Genomic DNA, 23,034 nt, shown 5'->3' with positions numbered 1-23,034 from the left:
GGGGGACCACTTTACTTAACACACAGCACATAAAGATGTGTAGTGAAAACAATAATAAGTTTATTATCAAAGAACATGGATTCTAGAGAGAGAAAGTCAGAATATTGGAAACAAATGGTTACATATAAAACAAAATCATAACACACTTTACTTTCTGGACCCTAAACTTAACTAGCAAAGCATTCCCCTATCCCCAACAAAATAGCTTACCCATGTCCTTTCCCTGGCATTTCCAAGCCCACTGGCGGCTTGTCCTCACAGATGGAAGGAATGAGGTTATACCTCTGTACCCTTTTGTTATGCCCCCAGAAGTTCATTGTCCTTATTTGTAAACAGGGCTCTGCCTTGCTGGTCACGTCTTCCTGTATATTTCCTTTCTTAGAAGATTTCACAATCAAAGGCCTGCTAAACCCAGGGTTGTGAGTTCAATCCTTGAGGGGGCCACTTAGGGATCTGGGGCAAAATTAGTACTTGGTCCTGCTAGTGAAGGCAGGGGGCTGGACTCGATGACCTTTCAAGGTCCCTTCCAGTTCTAGGAGATAGGATATCTCCATTAATTTATATTTATTTTTTTATATTAAAGGTATAAGAAATTGATGCCCAAGTGTATAAAAAAAAGCCAGGTCTGTGTAATCTTTTTCACACACTGTTTCTATAGTTTCTTCCTCTTCAGAGTTTTCCTTGCTGTCCTCTGACAAGACACACTGTTTTAATATCCAGATACAGGATAGTTATCAGCTCTGGTGGTCAGAAGGGACCGTTATGATCATCTAGTCTGACCTCCCGCATGATGCAGGCCACAAAAGCTGACCCACCCACTCCTGGAATAATTCTCTCCCTTGACTCAGCTGTTGAAGTCCCCAAATCATGATTTAAAGACTTCAAGTCACAGAGAATCCTCCAGCCAGCGACCCCTGCCCCATGCTGCGGAGGAAGGCGAAAAACCTCCAGGGCCTCTGCCAATCTACCCTGGAGGAAAATTCCTTCCCGACCCCAAATATGGCGATCAGCTGAACCCCGAGCATGCGGGCAAGATTCTCCAGCCAGACCCTCTGGAAAATGTTCTCTGTAGTAACTTTTAATATCCCATCATTGATCATTGTTACTAATTACCAGTGATGGCACGTTATTGACCTATTGACTAAAATCACGTTATCCCATCAAACCATCCCCTCCATAAACTTATCAAGCTTAATCATAAAGCCAGGTCCATGAGCTGTAGAATGATAATGAACAAAATGTATGCAGTACCTGTTTTTTCTGCAAGTACCATATATCTTATTTTAGAAGCTGCCTTTCTTCAGTAGTTTAACTGTTACAATTCAAGCTGTAGGAGAGGAAGGCAATTAAATACAATAGAAGGCATCCTTCTTTGAAGTGGCTTTTGATATGTTACCAGGAGTATATTGAGTTTTACAGGCTTTGAGATTTTAGCATCACTTTAGTCCCCTTGACCTGTATTTTTTTTTATTGAGAATACATTGGAAAGGGAAACATTGTCAAATAAAACTTGGCTCAAAATTTGGCTTTTGTAAAAATGTGTTTTACAAAACCTCAGACCAACAGAAATGTTCCCACGACTTAAAAAATAAATTCCAACGGAAACAGTTCTTTAAAGCCACGTAAACATATCATGCAGTGCTTGCAACCCATGCAGTGTAACTTTGGAATAATACAGGACAACTTGTATGTGAAATAACCTTAAATAAAAGTGAAACTGACTAGCACGTGTTCATTGCTCAAGCTGCCATAAATTTATAAATCACATATATAGAGTTGCGTGAATGCATCACAATGAATTTGGCTCCTTTTCCTGCTTTTAGTACATCTGCTAGCAAATAGTGATTGCCTCAAGTTTATTCATTATTAAAAGAAGGATTTTTTATTTGAAATTTTTTATTTTGTTAACTTCGAAGATTAATCTTCAACACACCTATTCATTAAGGGGCTGTACAACGTAATAGAGCAGCCAGTAGACATGCAAAAATATTTGGTACATGGTATTCCAAGTTTGAATTTTCTGTGTTAGTTGTGGTTGTTCACATCAATCACATGACATTACACTCTTTTTAACTGGATGAACATTACCCTTTGCAATTAGGTTTTCAGCACAAATGCAAGTGAAAGGATGATCTTGTATTTACGACACTGGACTAGGATTTAGGAGATTCTGCATTTGATTCTACCATAGACTTCCTGTGTGTGAGCCTACACAAATCATTGAATCTCATTTGCCACAGTGTAGCACAGGGGGCCCTGATCTAAGTTAGGATGTATACGCACTCTAATAATACAAATGATAAATAAGCATAAAATATTTGGAAATTCATGAACACTTTCCATGAACGCTTGTAAGGTTAAACTTAACCTTCATGTTCCATGAACATTTGTGCTAATATACTTAGACTACTTGCATGCTCATAGGGAACCCCCCCCCCCACAAAAACAGTGAGACTATGGACAAAGTAAATTCACATTTAAATTAGAGCAGGAATTTATATAAATAGTAGGCAGTAAATTAGGTATTTAAAAATTCTTTCAATTACAATAATCTCAGGCATTGTTAGTAACATTTAAAAATCTATTTTTTAAACATTATTAGTAACTTTTTAAAACTAAGCAACCTTTAACCTGAGTGTCCCTTTAATATTTATAATGTAAAATGTAGACTATACGCGATAAATCGATCCCCACTGGATCGATCGCTGCCCGCAGATCCGGCTGGTAGAGAAGACATACCCTTAGAAAACCTGTACTATGGAACTTAGCTATAACTCAAGAAGTTATGTACAGAAATCCCCAGCCTTCTGTCTTAATTGTACTAGACTGTTTGGCTGGGTCCATGCCCACAGTAAATGTAAAATATAATACAGTATTATACAGAGAGGTAGAAGGCAGTGGAACACAGTACAGTCTGCTCCTCTGTCCTCTTTCACGCAATGTGCCCTTTATAGGAAACATTCAGCATTCCTTCCAACAAGTCGGTTTGTCACTTCCAGATTGATGAATTAAAAACAAAACAGCTCTGGCACCCCGATCGATCACTGCTTATATTGTAATGGCTTGGCTACTTTTAATTGCTGCAAAAAGTGTTTTCCTCATTGGGGTTTTGCATGCTTTGTGCCGTGCAAGGCTAATTTCATGTCTCCTTTTTTTTTAACCCATTCTGAAGACATGAGCGGATTTCTGTGCCAGATGATGTTTTTCTCCCCTTGTGCTTCCCATACATCTAGCTGCATTTTCATCACTTAGTTATTCTTAGCTTCTCTACATGAGAGAGCTCTAAATAGGGGTGTTAATGGTTACAGATTAGTGAGTGCTGGAACTGAATGCACAATGAGATTTAAAATGTACAAGGTGATCTGAAACAAACTGTGACTTTACAAAGGGAAACCAAGGGGATTCTCTTTGCATATGATCAGCCCTGCTTTCTTTATAAGAAGGCATAGGGAAAGGTGTCCATCTTAAGCTAAATGGTATGCAGTATTTATGAGTCATACAAATCAGAATGCAAAGATTATAAGCCTAATTCTGATACCACGCTGGTTTTACACCAAAGCCAAGATTTTAAAAAGTAGAGGCCTAAAGTTATGCTCCTAAATCCATATTCAGGCAGCTAAATAAATGTCCTGATTTTTAAAAGTGCTGGATAGAGCTGTGCGAACGACTGATTTGATTTGGGTAGAAAAGAAACCAACTTTTTTGATACTTTCACGAAATCAGAAATGTCAGAAAAATTTCATTTTGGGTTGAACAACATTTTTCATTGTGAGCATTTTAAGAACAACCGGGGGGGAAATGAAGGGCTGGATCTATGAGAAGCTGCTGCTGGAGGTGTTTACCGCTTCACCACCCTTTTTATCCAATTGCCCAGTGGTTGGAGCACTCAACTGGGATGTGGGAGAACTGGGTTCAAGTCCCTGCACCAGAGTAGAGCTTTGAACCTCAGTTTCCCACAACCCAGGTGAGGTCCCTGACTTCTGGGCTATTAGGTATAAGGATGACAACTACCTAGCCCCTGATTCTGCATTTTTTGGCCAAATTTTTTTTTCAGCCAAATTTTTTTTGCCCAGCTCTAGTGCTGCCCACCTAACAATCCATATTGAAGCTTTTGAGTGCTCAGTAGTCTTGAAAATCAGGGCCCTTATTTAGATGCTTTGCATTGGGCTAAGAAGCTTGATTTTAGGAAGCCATTTTTAATAATCTTGATCTGCATTGATACCATTTGGCCTGATCCTGCTCTCATTACACTAGTGCAAATGCAGAGGAGTAACCGTAAAGTCAATTGAGTTACACCATTGTGAAAGCAGTGTGAGAGCAGTAACTAGAATATTAATATTGAGAGGGAAGATTGCAGATCGCTTGACATAATTCCAGCCTGTAATATTTTCTTTTAAAGTAAACCCTTTAAAGGCTTTTCCCCGGATGCCTTCATGGGGGAGGATGTTGGCAAAAGAAGAAATTTATGCCAGGCCTATCTTTACTATATGGCTGGAGGGTGTCTGCTGAGAACTTGCTCCGTTTCTTGAGTTGGTGTTTTTTGCTAATCCCTTCCCCTCCAGCTCATCCCCAGCAACCTCAGCACGTTCCCTGTTTGAAGTACTGAAGTATCTGTTGAACCAGAGGAAAGGTCATCACAGCAGCAGGCACACCGGATTCTTTGGAAACATCTTTCAGCTTAAAGAATGAGAGACCATAGAGGGGGGAAGGGAATGGCTGTAAACTTAGATGAAGAGTCAAGGACTAATGCAGCCCGTAGAGGGAATGGAGTTCAGAATCTGTGTCCGAGAAAGGGAAGCAACAGTGCAAACTCCTGGAAAAATGTCAATTCTTCACTCCTTGGGCATGGGCAAAGAATGTCCCGGGGGACAAAACTTGTCTCGGCCTCAGTGGTCGTGGAAAAGATGCCTTGGCAGAGGAACCAGTGCAGTTCCATTGGACAGAGAATGAGTAAGATTTAGAGATTTGTTGTAGGTGTTGCACATCCCCTGCTGTGTGGAGGAACGGGGCAGCAATGCACAGTAGGAAGGGCCAAAGGATCCATCACTCTGTGGATTCTTTGGCTTTCTTCCTGAGGCAGAAGGGGATGTGGCCACATAGAACTACTTGGGCCTAGTTTCTGAAGCAGCTCCATGAAGCAGTTCCACAGTCGCTCTGGAGCCTACGGGGGCGGAGTCCATCAATGGCAGGAGGGTTTTGAGTCTTGAAGAAGACAGTGGACACCTAAGAGTAAGACCCAGGCTCTAGTCACAACCATGGAACTGAGCACCCATGTGAACTCCTGGTAATGCTTGGATATCTGGATCCATATCTGAACTTTGTGGCTTGGGTTCATCTCTTCTGCAGACACATTAGAAGGTTGGACTATTCCCAATTCAGCCTTGTGGAGTTTAAAGTTTTGTGAGCGTTTTATGGTTTTACTGAAGTTAACTATCCTCATTTTTTTTCTGGTATTTTAATCCATTTTTAAGAGTGATTCAGTTTTAAATACTAAATTGATCTTTCTAATTGATGGACGGTTGGTGCTATATATTCAGGGTAGGTAAAACTCCCCAAAAGTGAGGCTGGTTCAAGTGGGTATCCTAGGCACTATACTGTGTACTGTGAGACTTTTTTATACAAATTTTTCACTCCTTCCTTTACCTGCTATTTTCACCCCATAGTTTATCCTTTTTGGAATGCTGACAAGGGCTGATTCATTGTTCCTTGCGCTCCCCCATCTGTCTGGTGTACCTACCTGTTGTCTCTCATTTGTATATGGCCAGTAAACTCTTCAGGTTAGGAACCGTTTCTTTGTTCTGTGTTTGTACAGTGCCTAGCCCAGTGGGGTCCTGGTCCATGACAGAGGCTTCTAGGCACTACTGCTATACAAATAATTAACAAAAATTACCTTCTCTAGGGCATCTGGTACTGGCCTGTGTCAGTCAGTTGTTTGATTCACTTTTGTTTATTTGTTTGAAGTGACTAATCTGCTACCTTTGCTCTGAGTGAGTGGGTGGAGAGGTTATCTTTGCTTCCAGTGCAATGTCTCCAACCCTTCAATATCGTTTGTTTTTCAGTGAGGCAGATCAAACTGGTGAAAGGCCTGCAGCCGCTGGAAGCCCGTGAAAAGGGGACTGTCACCTTCGAGCTGGAGCTGTCTCATGAGGATGTGGAAGGAAGCTGGATGAAGGATGGCCTGAAACTGAAACCAGGGGAGAACTGCCACATTAGCGTCCTGGGGAAGAAACATTCACTGACATTTTCGTCCCTGAAGCTAGAAGACTCAGGCCTCATCTCCTTCAAGGCAGAAGGCATCCATTCTTCAGGGAGGCTTATAGTAACAGGTATATACCCCTGCAGTCTGGAACTCCGCTTGGGATGTGTTCCGTAGAACAGACAGTGCATGCCATAGGTTGACTGCCAGTGACACAGTCCATCTGGGCATGTCTTTGATTAGTTGTTAATGCCTGAGGTTTTCAGAGCCGTGCGTGTCAGTATTCTGCAGTTCATGGCAAGTGGAGTTCATACCTCGCTTCTGTATTTACTCTTGGGATGCGCAAGAAAACAGCAGAGAAAGCTGATATAAATATACCCTTTCACACATCCCCACCTATTATTATGTATGATTGATGATTATCTGTTATTAAGTACTGACAATTTGCTTGGTGCTGTCTAAGGTACCAAGTGAAGGCAATCCTTTCCCTTATTGTGCGTGGAACTCTCTTCTTGAGCTGGACTCTCCTTTATTCAAATCCCTCCCGAAGACCCGCCTTTTCTCTGTTGCCTACCAGTAACTATCATGGTATAGATGTAGGGTAATTTATGACTGTCTTTAGTTCTTTATATAGATAACATATATGCTGTCATTAAAACTGTGTATAATCAGGATGCAGATGATTGCCATTTGTCCACCTTGCTTGCTTGCTTCTTGTCTGTATCTGAATGTCATGGCAGGGTCTTTGTCTTTCTTGTTATTTGTACAGTGCTTAGCATATTCTGTCTGCTACCAGGAACAAATCATAATTAATAATAATGACCTTATGTACTGAATAAATTAAATATGGGCTGTGAGCCAATGGCAGAATACGCAAAACAATTTTTTTCTTTTTCTGTTTTTTTTTTGCTTACAGGATATAGTAATCACTTAAGATGTATCCTATTTATTGATTATTCTCTGAGTCTTGTGCTCCTACCAAACCCAGTCCTCCTCTTACTGTATTTTCTTTTTTGGCAGAGTTGCCTGTGAAAATAAGCAAGCCTTTGCTCGACATCAAAGCTCCTGAGAAGGATAAGGTGACATTTGAGTGCGAGCTCTCCAGGCCTAATGTGGAGGTCAAGTGGTTTAAGGTACAACACTAAGGGTATGTCTACACTTACCCGCTGGTTCGGCGGCAAGCAATCGATCTTCTGGGATTGATTTATCGCGTCTTGTCTAGACGCGATAAATCGATCCCGGAAGTGCTCGCCGTCGACGCCAGTACTCCAGCTCGGCGAGAGGAGTACGCGGCATCGACGGGGGAGCCTGCCTGCCGCGTCTGGACCCGCGGTAAGTTCGAACTAAGGTACTTCGACTTCAGCTATGTTATTAACGTAGCTGAAGTTGCGTACCTTAGTTCGAAGTGGGGGGTTAGTGTGGACCAGGCCTTAGTAGACAATAACATCTTCATTTCTCTTTTAGGGCCTGATCTAACTTCTCCTGAAGTCAGTGGGCACCTTTCCATTAACTTCAAAAGGATATGGATATGGGCTGTTTCTATGCAGCTCTGGTTATCCAACATTAATCAAAACTCCCCAGTTTTCTTTGTCTGTTAGCTCGTCCAGTCTACCTTACCTCTGTCTAGAATGTTTACTTACCAGATCTTTAAGGGTGTTTTCATGGAGGTAGTCCCAAATTTCAACTTTTCTGGAATTTACAGTAAACTTGCAGATTTTTGGTGCTTTTATGTAAGGCTTGTTGATGACTATTGGTCCAGTCTCCTGACTCATTTAACCATGAGGCATGTTGTCAAATTGTTACAGTACAGGACTGGGATCCAGGACTCCTGGGTTCTATTTGCACTCCTGGGCATGTTAGATCGCCTCTCCTGGGCCTCAGTTCATCCCTTTGTAAAATGGGGACAATAGTGACAAGTCTCAGAGTGGTGCTGTGAGGCTTAATTATTTACTGTTTATGAAGTGCTTTGAGGCCCTTGGATGAGTACACTGTGGTTCCAGTTCCTCAAAGTTTTAAGCACATGCTTAAGTCCATCCCTATTTGGTGATGCATTCACGCATGTGCTTAACTTCAGTCATGTGCTTAAGTCCCATTGACGTAAGTGAGACATAAGCATGTGTATAAAGTTAGGTACGTGTGAATGCTGCACTGAGCCAAGGCTTATATAAGGGTAATAAGCGATTATCCTGTTTTGGTTTTTTCCTTCTAGAACGGATCTGAGCTCCGCCCAAGTAAAAACGTGACAATTATTTCCCAGGAAATTAAGAGAAGCCTCATTATTCACAAGTGTGACTATGATGACCAAGGAACCTATGTATGCGATGCAGCTGACGACAAGAGTTCCGCTACCCTTATGGTCCATGGTATGTTTGATAGACAGAGGAAATGTTCCCTGTTTTGGAGGTGTATTTGCATTATCTGACAGCCAATCACAAAATGCTTCCTAGGTGATTTCTGCCTCGTTCGGTTTTCTCTTCTGTAGGTACTTTTGCAAGTAAGTGCCAACTTTTTCTTCCAGGGCTCATGGCTATTTATCATTTTCCTTATTCTGTTAAACTTTGTTTATTGATTTTTATAATGACCAACAAATTATGACGAACAATTGGCAAGAGACCAGATACAGTACTGCTTGGTAGACAGCCATGGTCAAATGGTTAGAACTCCCAAGTTTTAGTTCAGACTCTACCATTGATTCAGTGAGACTTTGCCAGAGTCAGAAGTGGATAAAACTAAGCTGGGGTCACAGTATTTGTCCCACTTTAAGCTACAAATGCTAAGATGAGAAAATAAAATCTCACACTTCATTAGCTTAGCTTACTGCCATAGGTGTCAAGACCGGATTTTGTCCTCTGTGTACAGCAGTGCACAACTGCTGAGGATTGATAGAATTTCTCATCTTCCTCTGAAGTTTCAGGTATTAGCAATGCTGAAGGAGGTTTTTGAACTGTGTGGAGTAGCGGTCTGGGCTATAATCAGTCATATGAAAATATAGCATAACAGCCCTTTTTTGTTTCCAGTTCCATGCTGCCATTCGGCAGCCACTCAGATCAAGTTGCAGAGATGGTTTTAGAAAATGTCCCATTCCTGCTCACCCTTTCTTCTTGAGTTAGAGCTTTGGATTTGTTGCTCTTTGGAGGCTGGTTCGTTTACATATAAACATAGAAATATAATCACAGGCAATTCTGAGATTAATGCAGGCTGTCTGAGGTACTTTCCTTTGGGTAGTGAAAGGCTCCGATAAAATCGACAGGGCTAGATTCAGAGCTGGTGTAAATGATTGCAACTCCACTCATGTCAATGGAATTGTGCAGGTGCTTACAGAAGAGACCTGATTCTGATTTCACTAGACCGTAACACAGAAGTGACGTCATGAAGTTACAGGAACACCTGTTGTTGGAAAGCCTGCGTAGCTGACTTTAGAACTAGGCTTCAGGGCTTAATTTGGGCTAAAGAGTTCCACTGACGGTGACCTCTCTAAGTGGAAATGATGTTTTTTATTGTGGTTGTGAAACACAAACAGAGGCTGTGGCCAGCCACAAAGAGGATGGTGCAAAGACAGAGCTGCCTGTGCTCTCTCCCAATGCTGGGACTTGCTGTGTGTCAGTTCAGTCCCCTGGCATAACTTAGGTTGCTCTAACTTGTATTGGCTGTCATTGGCCCACAGGGGCTGTTCTGGGGGCCGTGGATCGCCGGGGTTTAGGGAAGCCCTGTCCATGCCACTTTCACTGGACCACACCCATTGCAGTAGCTGCAGAAAGGGGGTGGTGAAGGAGCTATTACATTGGCTCTGCACTGCTGGAGGATTCCCCATCACCCCCATACTGAGTTGGATCATTCCATAGTTGACTCTGCCATGTTCAGGGATGCTTTATACTAGCAGTGCAAAACAGCCACAGCACAACCAGGAGCAGGGCCTGTGTATTTAGCAAGTGACTGGTTAAGACACCCCTTGGCATGGTATAAGTTTCCTCAGCTTGCTCCACTAATGCTTGACTTAACCCTGACTGTCAAGGAGAACCATCTTAAAGGTTGACACTTAGTTGATTAAGTTTTCTTGGTAGATGAATCCTAGGCTCCTCCTGAGAGTATTAATCATGACAAATTATCTATGATAATGTGAACTTTCCCGCGGTTGTTTCTGAGAGGGGAATAGATTGAGGTGGCTGATAGAAACCCGGCTTTTATGGTATCTTTAAAATAAAACACTTTGAGGAATTCTCAGTGGCCAGGGCAGATTGGAAAAGGCCTCAGATGAATCATATTTAACTGGCCAAATCATACTTAAGGGCCAAAATTTGCTTTAGGACCAAATTTTATCCTATTATATGCAAAATGTTGCCCTAGGAGTGCACAGCTACTATGATGAAGTCATTGGTAATTCAGCAGACACATACAAGAGTAAAATGTGTCTATTATGCTGTGGAAGGATTTGTACAGAGGAAGCAGGCAAGTGTGGATTAAAACACAAGCTATAATCACGTTTTTTCAAGGGGGGGCTATGTGAAAAATAAATCAACTTCATAAAGCTATGGAGGAACCAAATATAAACATGTCTCTGTGATCCCATAGCCCGAGATATCAAGATTATTAAACCACTGGAAGATGTGGAAGTGAATGAAAAGGAGAGTGCATCTTTCACCTGTGAGATCTCACATGATGAAGTCCAAACCCAGTGGTACAAAAACGACAACAAACTGAGGGCTGGAGACAACATTAAGATGCGTCAAGAAGGTAGGGTGCAAAAGTAGGGTGTTGTATGCTGTATTGTTAATGGGTATGTGGCAGATAAACCTGGGAAGAGGAGCAGAAGGTGTTGTGTTTTGAGCACAGAGAGCTGACTCCTGGAATCTACTTGAGAAGTTACAACTTGTAGTATGTCCTGCTGTTCTAGTGCCATTGTCAACTGCAAGTAGAACTGGAATTGCAGTGTAGTGGCAACATGACCCGCTTTCATGAAGGGGGATGTGAGTATAGATCACTTGCCTTCACGGCACTCCAAGTCAAGAGCAATGCGCTTGGTTCCTTGAGGGAGTGAGCCGTTACCTAGCGTTGATTGACTCTGGAAGCAGCTAGGGTGCCTATCGCTATGCAAGAGGGGCTTTCAGTTTCTTGAGATAGAAAAAGGGAAAATGTATGGATGTGTGAGAGAGACACTCCAGAGGAGTCCAACCACCCCCAGAATTAAATAATTCTAAGTACAGTTCAGTCCCTCGAAGGCACAAGGATTTGGATTAGAGTTAGAGTGTGTGATAATGTACCTGTGTCTGCCTATCCATATTCAAGACGGAAATTCAGAACGGGGGAGCCATTACAGTGCTACAGGGAGTCAACTTTACTTTTCTAATAACTACAGGAACTTCCTGTGACTTGGGGTCAGATTCACCACTGTCAAAAGTGGCTGTCGGTCTGTTAGAGCTAATAGAATAGTGCCTGCTTATACCAGCAGCATTTAGGCTCAGAAGATAAAACCATCTTCTCACAGCAGGTTATGTATGCTTGTGTTTTTATTCACAGGAAAGACCTATGCATTAGTTTACAAAAGTGTCCATGTGGAAGATGCTGCGGAGATCAAATTTGTAGCAGAAAAGGCAGAATCTCGAGCGCAACTTAGCGTTAAAGGTAAGTCTAACAGTAATGACAGCATTGTTAAAACAGTTTTTTGTAATAAAGTAACCAGCTCCCATTGACTTCAGTGGGAACAGTGTGAAGCTGCCGCTTAGCACTTCTGAAAATCCCAGCCTAGTTACATTGAAATGAACAGGAAAAAACTGTCTGGGTTTCCCTGTACAAAGAATCAACCTCCTTGTTGGGTATTTACCTTTGCTAAATAAGATACAAGTCTTCCTCTTGATACGGACAATTTTTTAATTCCTATTTTTAGACAAAAAGAGCCATGTTTAGATTTTGGGGGGAAATGTTCTTTTCTTTTAAGAAGGCATCCCCATTTCTGTCTTGTGAGCATTATCCCTTGCTGCTTTACACTTAAGTTGTGTGACAATGTGTCAGGCTGGGCAGCTGCAAGAGGGTAGTCCTATTGGGTACCGGGAAGTGGGCGGGCACAAGGGGAGGAGCCACTGGGCCCGGGATTCAAATAAATATGGGGGACAACAAAACCAAAAATAAGGACAGGCGTGAAGGTCAAAGGGTCATAAGTAGGGAATCTGAAAGGGACACCGAACAGAGAACCCCAGACAGCACCCACTGCTCCTTGAAGGTGTCAAGTGAGCCAGCGGACGCTGCCCAGGGGATCTCTGCCCAGATACGTGAATGGAGAGAGGAATGGAAGTAGGCCTCACAGTCGCAGAGCACCCCCTCGGCCAACATCCTCTCCCTGGGGTTAGAGAGGGCCACTTTAGCCATCGCTAGGAGGAGGTTGATGAGGAGGTCTCGCGACTTCGTGGGGCCATGGAATGTGCGTAGATAAGAAGGTTAGGGGAGAAGTGCAGCCAGGACCATAAAAATAGGTTCAGGAGGAGCCGGAACAGGGGCTGCAACCCGGCGCACTCAAGATAAGCGTGCGCCAGGATCTCCCTCATGCTGCAAAAGGAACAGGCATCTGGGATAGGAGTGAACCGCGCCAGATACATGCCCATCCTCATGACACCATGAAGGAGCCACCACCTAATATCCCCGGTGGGCTGTGGGACCAACGTGGAATACAGAGTGACCCATCAAGGTTCCTCACCCTCAACAAGTGGCAATAGGTCCTGCCACTTAGTATTGGGGCGGGACACGAGGGTGAGGAAATGGAGAGTATGGAGCACGAGCGTGTACAAATGTGCCCTTGGCGCGGTTCAGAAGCAAACCGGCTGCAGGTTGTGCAGCCGGCTCGAGGTATGCGGGGGGCGGCTGAGGGAGCTCACGGGGCATGGGCCCGATGGAAAGATCCAGAGGGCCCAGGGTGAGGGATGGGCAGGGAACACCCTCCCACAGGACCTGCTTGAGGTAAACCCGAGAGACGGGCAACAAGGCAACCCTCACCTCCTGAAGTATGTGCAGGGGAGTTCAAAGGGTGGAGAGCCCCAGGCACTGAGCAAGCACCAGGGGATCCATTCTCTCTCTCCGGTCGTAGTCCAGGAGGTCTCCGATTCTGGTAACTCCTGCCAGGACCAACCTCTGGCGCATCGAGGGGGATGCAGGAGGGTGGTGGAAGGCAGGTAGGTTAGCCCTAGAATGCCAAAGGCCCTTTTCCCTATAAGCTGAGAAGGGGTTACCTCAGGTCAGTTAGGGACACCTGACTCTGATTAAGGGCTGCCTGAGGCCTTTAAAACCCCCTCCTCTGGTGAGAGGAGGTGGAGGAGAGACAAGTTGCTGCAGAGCTAGTGGCAGCAGGGAGATGGGCTTCTCCAGGGTGAGAGGCTGCTCTCCTCCCAGCAAGGGAAACCACCAAAGCTGAGTGCCTGTTTAGGGGAAGGACTGACTCTCCAGGGCCAACAACAGGACAGCACCCTCCCAGCGAGAGAGCAGGGAAAGGGATCCCCCTTTGTTTTGTGTTTGTAAGTTGATTTTTTTTCTTGTTTGGCGGAGGAGCACTCCCTGGGCCTGCCCGGAGGCCTACCTTGAAAATACTGACAAGTAAACACGGAGGGGGAAGACAAACACTGTCCAGCATGGGGCTGATTTACCCCAGGCCCTAACACCGCCAGAGGGGGAAGTGCCAAGTCCGGCAAGACAGAGGAGGCCCCTTGCCACAGTTGTATAGAGAATTTTTGTGTCTAATTTAAAAGGCATGTTCTGAGGGAGAAGGAAGGGTGGCCTCGTAGTTGTTAATAATATCGGGAGATATACCTATCTCATAGAGCTGGAAGGGACCCTGAAAGGTCATTGAGTCCCGCCCCCTGCCTTCACTAGCAGGACCAAGTACTGATTTTGCCCCAGATCCCTAAGTGGCCCCCTCCAGGATTGAACTCACAACTCTGGGTTTAGCGGGCCAATGCTCAAACCGCTGACCTATCCCTCCTCCCACTGCACTGGGACTAAGGAAATCTGGATTCAGTTCCCACCTCTGCCACCGACTCCCTGCACAGCCTTGGGCAAGGTATTTAGCCTCTGTGTACTTCAGTTCCCCATTGGTATAATGGGGATAATAATGCTTCCTTTCTCCAACTCTTTTTCTTATGGTGTGTGCAGTGGGGTCCCAATCATTTCCAAATAATTTTTGATAATGAAGGAAATGTTACTAATGAGTTTCATCTGGCAATTAATTGATCTTTGATTATTAGCAGGTAAATATGCCCAATGGTCTGTGATGGGATGTTAGATGGGGTGGGATCTGAGTTACTACAGAGAATTCTTTCCTGCGTGCTGGCTGGTGAGTCTTGCTCACATGCTCAGGGTTCAGCTGATCGCCATATTTGGGGTCAGGAAGGAATTTTCCTCCAGGGCAGATTGGCAGAGGCCCTGGAGGTTTTTCGCCTTCCTCTGCAGCTTGGGGCACGGGTCACTTGCTGGAGGATTCTCTGCACCCTGAGATCTTTAAACCATGATTCGAGGACTTCAATAACTCAGACATAGGTAAGGGGTTTGTTACAGGAGTGGGTGGGTGAGATTCTGTGGCCTGCATTGTGCAGGAGGTTAGACTAGATGATCATAATGGTCCCTTCTGACCTTAAAGTCTATGAGTCTACAACCACACAGTTTATTTTTTATTCCTCCTCCTTAGAACTGCCTGTAAAATTTGTGAAGCCTCTGCGCGATAAGATTGCTATTGAGAAGCACCGGGGAGTCCTGGAATGCCAGGTGTCCCGCCCTACTGCCAAGGTTAAGTGGTATAAGAAGAACGTTGAGATTCTTCCCAGCCAGAAATATGAGCTGGTGAGTGACGGTGTCTATAGGAAACTCATTATCAACGACGCGGAGTTTCAGGATGAGGACGTTTACACATGTGATGCTACTGATGACACAAGCAGTGCTCATTTCTATGTTGAAGGTACTGGACTATTTTCTTTCGACTTATTGGAGGGAGAGTGGATAGTTCCAGAAAGTATTTGAAATGTAATCTACAAATGTAACTTAAAAAATGATCAAATGCTAATTATTTCTGCAACCCGTTGGCATTGCTTTCCCCTAGGATTTTGGGGGCAGGTGCATCCAGGAATATGAACTTGTGATCTATCCTTCCCAAGGAAGTGGTAGAATCCCCATTCTAGAGACCTTTACAATTAGAGTGGAGAAAGCCTATTGTAGGGAATAATTCTGCTTTTGCAGTGGGATTTCCACTAGATGCCCGACATGTTTCCCATCACTGATGTCTTTAATTCTGTGAACCTTCTATTTTGGTTTATATTTCTTGGTTTCTGATGACAGAACAGAAAGGATGGTCTTGTGGTTAAGGAGTAGGACTGCAAGCCAGGAGACCTGGACTCTCTTCTGGCTTTTGTCACAGGCTCGCTGTCTGACCATTCACCAGTCGCATGTTTTGCCATATATAAAAAGGAACCAATAATATTTACCTACCTGACAGTCTTTCTTGACCTCTCTGGGCATGAAGTATTATAATTAATATGAAAAAGTCTATTCCTAAATACATGGTCTAACAGCATTTCTCAAACTGGGGTCCACAAGGGTACTCCAGGGGGTCCGTAGGCCCCGCTGATCAACTCCTCCCCCTCCCTCCCTCAACTCCTCCTCCTCCCTCCCAGCGCCTCCTGCGCACCAGGGAACAGCTGTTCAGTGGCGTGCAGGAGGCACAGGGAGGAGCGGGGACAGGGCGCGTTTCGGGGAGGGGGTGGAATCGTGTCCGGGGCTGCTGGCCCAACTGATCAACTCCTCCCCCTTCCCCCAGTGCCTCCTCCATGCCACAGAACAGCTGTTCCCCAGTGTACAGGAGATGCTGAGCGGGAGGGGGAGGAGTGGGGATGGGGCGCACTCGGGGGTAGGGGGGGTCCCCTTGGGTTGCTAAAGTTTTGAGAACCACTGGTCTAACATCTTCCTCTTCTTGCTTTCTACCCTCATCCCAGAGCAATCCATTAATATTGTAAAGGAGTTAAGTGATGTGGATGTGACAGAGCCCACAGAAGCCAAGTTTGAATGCGAGATCTCCATTACATCGGTGAAGCCTCCGAAATGGTCTCTGGGTGGAGAGGTCTTACAGACTGGCAGAAACATTACTATAGAGCAAGAAGGCACCATCCATCGGCTGATTCTCTGGAAGACCAATTCTGACATGACCGGCACCATTCAGTTTGCAATTGGCAAATCAAAATCCACAGCAAACCTGCTTGTAAGAGGTAATTTGATGTGCCCTGGATGTGAGAATTAATTAGAGCATGGCCCAGACTCCTTCAGAACCTTCTCCCACTCACCCAAAAATAATATCAGCCTAACTTGCAACTGTTTTCTGTATAGTCTCCATCACTTGGAGTCTTTAAACTAAGATGTCTTTCTACAAGATATGCTGGAGTTCAACCACAAGTTATTAGGCTTAATGCAGGAATCAGTGAGTGAAATTATATTGTCTGTGTTACCCAGGAGGTCAGATTAGATGATCACAAGGGAACCTCTGGCCTTAAAATCTATGAATCTAAAACCAGGACAGTCACAGTAAGATCCCATAAGAACAAAAAAGCTGACATACTGATTCATACCATGGACCGGCTTGCCCAGTATCCTGTCTCCTACAATGGCCCATACCAGAACTTCAGGGGAACTGTACAGAACAGGGCCACTATGGAGTGAGCCACCCCTGTCTTCCACTCTCAGCTTCTGGTAGTCTATACCCTCTATACTTCCTGCTTTGGGTCAGGGTCAGCAATAAAGAAATACTAAGAGAGGCTGCTCCCAATGTGTTTTTACTCACCCAAGCACAGAAAAAGGCTGAAACCTTCCAGTAAAGCCTCTTGCAGGTTTCCAGGCCCATTTGTAGAAAGGAAAGGTTTCAGTAGGAAGACCAGAAGAGGTATGGTATAGGATTTGATCCAAACTGCATTAAAGTCAATGGAAGGCCTTTCATTTACTTTAGTGGGCTTTGGATCAGGCCCATCGTACTTTTAATACAGGACTGGGTATCAGCAACCCTTGAGTTCTAATTCTGACTGAACTTCTCTGAGGTCATGGGCAAGACCCCCCCACCTCAGCTTCCCTAGCTGATGATACTACTTCAGTAACTCACGTGGATGCTGTTCAGCTTAATTTGATGATGTTTGTAAAGTGCTTTGAAAATGAAATGTGTTGTGTGCCATAAGAGCTGAATATAATTTAGATAAGCTTGGTGAGAGCAGCCGCATTTTTGTAGATTCTAGTTGAGAAAAAGCTCCCAGTCTTTTGAACTTAATTTTTCCATATGCTAAATATCCTGGGCTAAATCCTGAAGTCCCCACTCAGCCCTTATTTAGACAAAATCCTCAGTAAGAATTTTGCTGAGTAATAAACAATGCATCAAAACTTTCAAGCTTTGGTATCCTGCATTTGGTATCCTGCATTTGGTCGTAAATATACAACAATCCCTTTGGGAATCATAGCATCGGCAGAAATTCCTGGTGTAAATTATGCTACCCTTCATATCTTCCAGGTTGCCTCTTAGCAAGTCAAACCTCTAACAGAAATTCAGAGTGCTCCTTGTATTTACTGAAGTTGGTTACAGATCAAATTGCACCTCTTTTTTCAGATTGTTCTTATCTGTTCCTCCTTCACAACCCTCTTTTACAGATATTAACGTGCAGATTACCAGAAAGTTGGAGGATAAGACTGCCTTAGAACGCCATTCAGTTGTGCTGTCCTGTGATTTTAGGCCTTCTCCAAAGGTTGTAGAGTGGTTCAAGGGCCACACCCTCATTGAGCCCTCTGAAAAATACAAACCTAAGTGGGAGAAGCACACAGCAGAACTCAAAATTCTGAAACTGACACCTGAAGATTCCGGCACATACAAGTGCCGAGCAGGAAATGCAGAAACCAAAGCCACGCTGACAGTGGAAGGTATGTGGTTTGCAGCGGGGATGGCTTTCTCATTTGCCTAGCACATATCTGTATGGTTTGATATGCACCTTTGGCTTTGCAGATTCTCTGCTTGGTTTCTTTTGTTGACTACAGTGAAATTCTCACATTTCTCCTCTGCAAATAATCATTCGTGAAAAGTGCAATTTTTCAAAATCATTATAGTGCGTGTTAATGGTGCTGTGTTGAAAGTCCAGCAGACAGAAGTATCCATAGAACAGGAAAATCACGTACAGGAACAGTGCCTGTGCCATGCGCTGGCAGAATTCATGTGATCATGTCTTTCTAGTGGCTAGTCTGAAGGACTAGAGTAGTCTGATACTACTAAGAAGTCTCTTTTAATTCAAGTCCTAGAGGCTCGGTTTTGGGCGCTGATGGTCCTGGGCTTTATCCCAATGACCAGTGCAGTGTCTGTTTATATGTGCCATAGGTTCATTATTCAAGAAGTACAGGCTCTGGAGACAGAGTGGCTAAATTGGAGGAGCTACGGGAGACAGAGGTAGGTAGACAAGACTTTCCGGGACACAGTAGTGCAGTCCTACACTCAGTCTAACAGCTTCAGTGCTGTGGAGGAGGAGGAAAGTCTCAGGGAAGGAGAACATCAAGCTGGAGTGGAGGGAAATTATCCCATAGTTGGGACCCTCCTTCCAGATGATGTCGTGGTATCCTCTCACACTGAGGATACCCCTGGGGGGCAGCTCTTAGGAAGAGAGAGGTCATAGTAATGGGGGCTTTGGTTATTAGAAATATAGATAGTTGGGTTTGTGGTGACTGGAGAACTGCATGATGAATTGCCACTGGACAAGGGAGGTGCTAAAGGAGGACTCAAGAAGACAAGCCCGTTGCGGAGAAGCTAAATGAATTCTTTGCATGAGTCTTCATTGCAGAGGATTTGGGGGAGATTCCCATACCTGAGCCATTTTTTTTAGGTGACAGATCTGAGGAACTGTCCCAGATTTGAGATGTCCATAGAGGAGATTTTGGAACAAATTGATAAACTGAACAGTAATAAGTCACCAGGACCAGATGGTATTTACCCAAGAGTTCTGAAGGAACTGAAATATAAAATTGCAGAACTACTAACTGTGGTATGTAACCTATAGCTTAAATCAGCCTCAGTACCAGATAACTGCAGGATAGCAAATGTAACACCGATTTTTTTAAAAGGCTGTAGAGGCGATCCTGGCAATTTACAGGCTGGTAAGCCCAACTTCAGTACCCAGGCAAATTAGTTGAAACTATAGTAAAGAACAGAAATATCAGACACATAGATGAATACAATATGTTGGAAAAGAGTCAACATGGCATTTGTAAAGGGAAATCATGCCTCACTAATCTGTTAGAATTCTTTGAGGGGGTCAACAAACATGTGGACAAGGATGATCCAGTAGATAAACTATACCAGGATTTTCAGAAAGCCTTTGACAAGGTCCCTCACTAAATGCTCTTAAGCAAAGTAAGGAGCCGTAGGTTAAGAGAGAAGGTCATCTAGTTGATCATTAGCTGGTTTAAAGATTGGAAACAAAGGCTAGGAATAAACTGTCAGTTTTCACATTGGAAAGAGGTAAATAGTGGGGTCCCCCAAGGATCTCTAGGGGACCAGAGCTGTGCAACATATTCACAAATGATGTGGAAAAAGGGGTAAACAGTGAGGTGGCAAAGCAGATGGTACAAAATTACTCAGGATGGTTAAATCTGAAGCTCACTGGAAAGAGTTACAAAGGGGTTTCTCAAATCTGGGTGACTGAGCAACAAAATGGCAGATGGAATTCAGTGTTGATAAATGCAAAGTAATGCACATTGGAAAACATAATCCTAACTATACATCCAAAATTATGGGGTCTAAACTAGCTGTTACCACTCAAGAGAGAGATCTTGGAGTCGTTGTGGATAGTTCTCTGAAAACATCTGCTCAATATTTAAGAGCAGTCAAAAAAGCTAACAGAATATGAGGAATGAGTAGGAAATGAATAGATAATAAGACAGAAAATATCATAATGCCACTATATAAATCCATGTTATGCCCACACCTTGAATATTGGGTGCAGTTCAGGTTACCCCATCTCAAAATTGATATTTTAGAATTGGAAAAAGTACAGAGAAGGGCAACAAAAATGAGTAGGGGTATGGAACAGCTTTCATGAGGATTCAAAAAACTGGGACTGTTCAGTTTAAAAGAGAGGATATGATAGAGGTCTATAAAATTATGCACGATATGGAGACAGTGAATTTACTCTTTCACATAACAGACGAACCAGGGGCAACTCAATGGAATGAATAGGCAGCTGTCGGTTTAAAAGAAACATAAGTACTTTTTCTCTCAATGCACAGTCAACCTGTGGCGCTGATTGCCAGGGAATGTTGTGAAGACCAAAAGTATAACAGAGTTCAAAAAAATTAAATAAGTCCATGGAGGGCAGGTCCATAAATGGCTATTAGCCAGGTTGGCCAGGGACACAGTCCTATGCTCTTGGTGTCCCTAAGCCTCTGACTGCCAGAAACTGAACAACAGGGGATGGATCACACGATAATGGCCTGGTTGTGTTCATTCCCTGTAAAGCATCTGGCATTGGCCATTATCGGAAGACGGGATACTGAGCTGGACCATGGCTCTGACCCAGTAAGGCTGTTCTTGTGCTTTCACCATGCTTCCCCAGCAATGTGCTTCATCCCTGACCTGGAGGTGCAACCTAGGATAACTCATTATCTCTGTCCAGTCAGCACTTTATCTATGAAACTGCAGTCTTGGGTGATCATTGTGATTGGGGGGGGGGGGGAGAAGGAATGTGGAACCTTTCCACTAACAATGGAAATTAGGCCCGTGATTCATTTCAGATAGGCCATTGAATAGCCATATAGCCATCACTTGATAACATCTAGATGCTACTGACCAGTATCAGATTCGTACTAGTGGCTTTCAGGTTAAAGGTTCCATATTGCCAATCAATCCCCTTAATCAGCCAGTCCTGTGACGAATAACATTTCAACAATCTGTTGGCTATAAGGAAGGTGGACTTCTAGTTAAGCTGCTGGTCTGGAACTCAAAAGAAAGGGGTTCAAGTCCCATCTCTGTCACAGACTTCCTGTGTGACCTTAGGCATGTCACTTGATCTTTGTATACCTCAGTTCTCCATCTGTAAAATAGGGATAATTAAATTTTCTTTCTTGCACCCTTTGTCTGCCTTGTCTGTTTGGAGTGTAAGCTTTGTGAAGCAAGGGCTGATTTTGTGTGTGTGTGTGTGTGTGATGTACCTAGCACAGTGGGACCCAGATCTCAATTGGCACATTTAGATGTAATAATTTAGAAGGGGCTTTTGCACTGGATGCCTTATTATTGGGCTCAATACAAGAGTGACTAGGTGCAATGTAGCAGCCTGTGATATACAGGAGATCAGAATTGATGATCTATTGGTCCCTGCTGGCCTTAAACTCTATCAGATCTGTGATTCTGTTAATGATTTTATTAATTATTTATCATCATTGTTGTGATGATTTATTTGTTTGTTTATTTACTTGTTTGTTTGTTTATTTATGCAACTTTGGTTTCTTGCAGCCCGGCAGGTGGCGATAACCAAACACTTGCAGGATGTGGAGACTGAGGAGGAGAGCTGCGCTGTCTTCTCCTGCGAGCTGTCCCATGACGACGAGGATGTGGAATGGTTACTGAATGACACCATCCTCTACACCAACAGCTGTAATGAGATCAAGAAGATCGGCAAGTGCCACACTCTGACACTGAAGCAAGTCACGCCAGACGATGCAGGAACGGTGACGGTCAAGACGGAGAAGGTGTCGGAAAGCGCTCAGCTGAAGGTGAAAGGTGGGTAATGGCCCCAATCCTATGGAATCATTTAAGAATGTAAATAAGAAATGGAAAAGGGTTATTCAGTTGCCCCGTCCTTTCCCTGCCAATGCAGTGTAGCTCCCTATAGGCCTTCTCTACCCAGAATGTGAGTAGTTAATTAACATGGATCCTACCTCTTCCCTTAGGTGTGAATTTTGTAGTCCAACTGAAGTTATTAGGAAATTTGACCCGATATCCTGCCAAATATTTCCCTTGTTCAGCATTATCCTATTACTTCTCACTGTTGCTACCTGGATCACGCTGAAGAATTCTTTCCTCTGCTGAATGTTACCTTCAAAAACCTATAGATGATTATCTTGTATTGGCCTTTGATTATTTTTAGCTAAACTCCAGTGTGTATCTAAGGGGCACAGCAGACCACTCCTTCCTTTCAATAAACCTATTCTGGAATTAGACTGTTTCAACAGCAAGGAAATATTTAGTCATGGTTATGTATGTATCTTTGGCGAGAAGACAACAGAGGGAGAAGCTGGAACTGAAGGTTCTTTGAGATTTAGTCCCCAATTCCCTTCAGAGAATCTGAGATTTTCTCCCCCCTTCATGTCCCCTTCAGAGAGTCTGAGGGATTTACTTCCCAAGTCCCCTCAGAGACACTGAGGGGTTTACTCCCCCGTCCCCTCGCAGTCTGTCAGACGTTGTTCTGTTTTTCTATACACAAAGAGCAAACATGCACTTTTAGACAAAATGTGTTTTAAATTAGATTAAGGAAAATAACAAGGTGTTGGAGGGGGAAGTAGAATCTCCATGAGAGAGAGCACAATATGTTTCTCTCCTGCTGCTAACATGCTGCATTAAGTGTAGAGCGATATGCAGTCTCCCCAGCTGGGGGGGGAAGGGTGGAAAAATAAAGTCACATCCTTTTCTCTGGGGCTCATTTTCTTTCTAAAACACAAACTCAAAACCACAACCAATCAACTCACACTAGTGGGTATTAACTACCTGAACTCTTTCCAGCTTCAGCCAATTGGGAGGGGACACAGCCTTCCCTTGTGTTGGTCCTCCCTGGCTACAATGGTGAGGCCGACGACCCTAGGTCTCTCCG

At 43.9% G+C, this 23,034-nt stretch overlaps 1 protein-coding gene across 1 annotated transcript in view; it reads left to right on the top strand.

The window, feature by feature from the left end:
- OBSCN (obscurin, cytoskeletal calmodulin and titin-interacting RhoGEF) overlaps positions 1–23,034 on the top strand; it is a 277,319-nt gene that overhangs the window by 69,273 nt on the left and 185,012 nt on the right. The window contains exons 25-33 of the mRNA XM_065399153.1: positions 6,060–6,326; positions 7,217–7,329; positions 8,406–8,559; positions 10,766–10,927; positions 11,711–11,815; positions 14,859–15,125; positions 16,156–16,425; positions 17,843–18,109; positions 21,681–21,947. Of these exons, the coding sequence (XP_065255225.1) occupies positions 6,060–6,326; positions 7,217–7,329; positions 8,406–8,559; positions 10,766–10,927; positions 11,711–11,815; positions 14,859–15,125; positions 16,156–16,425; positions 17,843–18,109; positions 21,681–21,947 (1,872 nt within the window). The remainder of the gene's footprint in view (positions 1–6,059; positions 6,327–7,216; positions 7,330–8,405; positions 8,560–10,765; positions 10,928–11,710; positions 11,816–14,858; positions 15,126–16,155; positions 16,426–17,842; positions 18,110–21,680; positions 21,948–23,034) is intronic.

This window comes from Emys orbicularis, chromosome 2 (assembly GCF_028017835.1).
Source record: "Emys orbicularis isolate rEmyOrb1 chromosome 2, rEmyOrb1.hap1, whole genome shotgun sequence".
Lineage (NCBI taxonomy): Eukaryota > Metazoa > Chordata > Testudines > Emydidae > Emys > Emys orbicularis.
The sequence above is the reverse complement of the archived record's forward strand: the minus strand, read 5'-3'. Positions and strand labels throughout refer to the sequence as shown.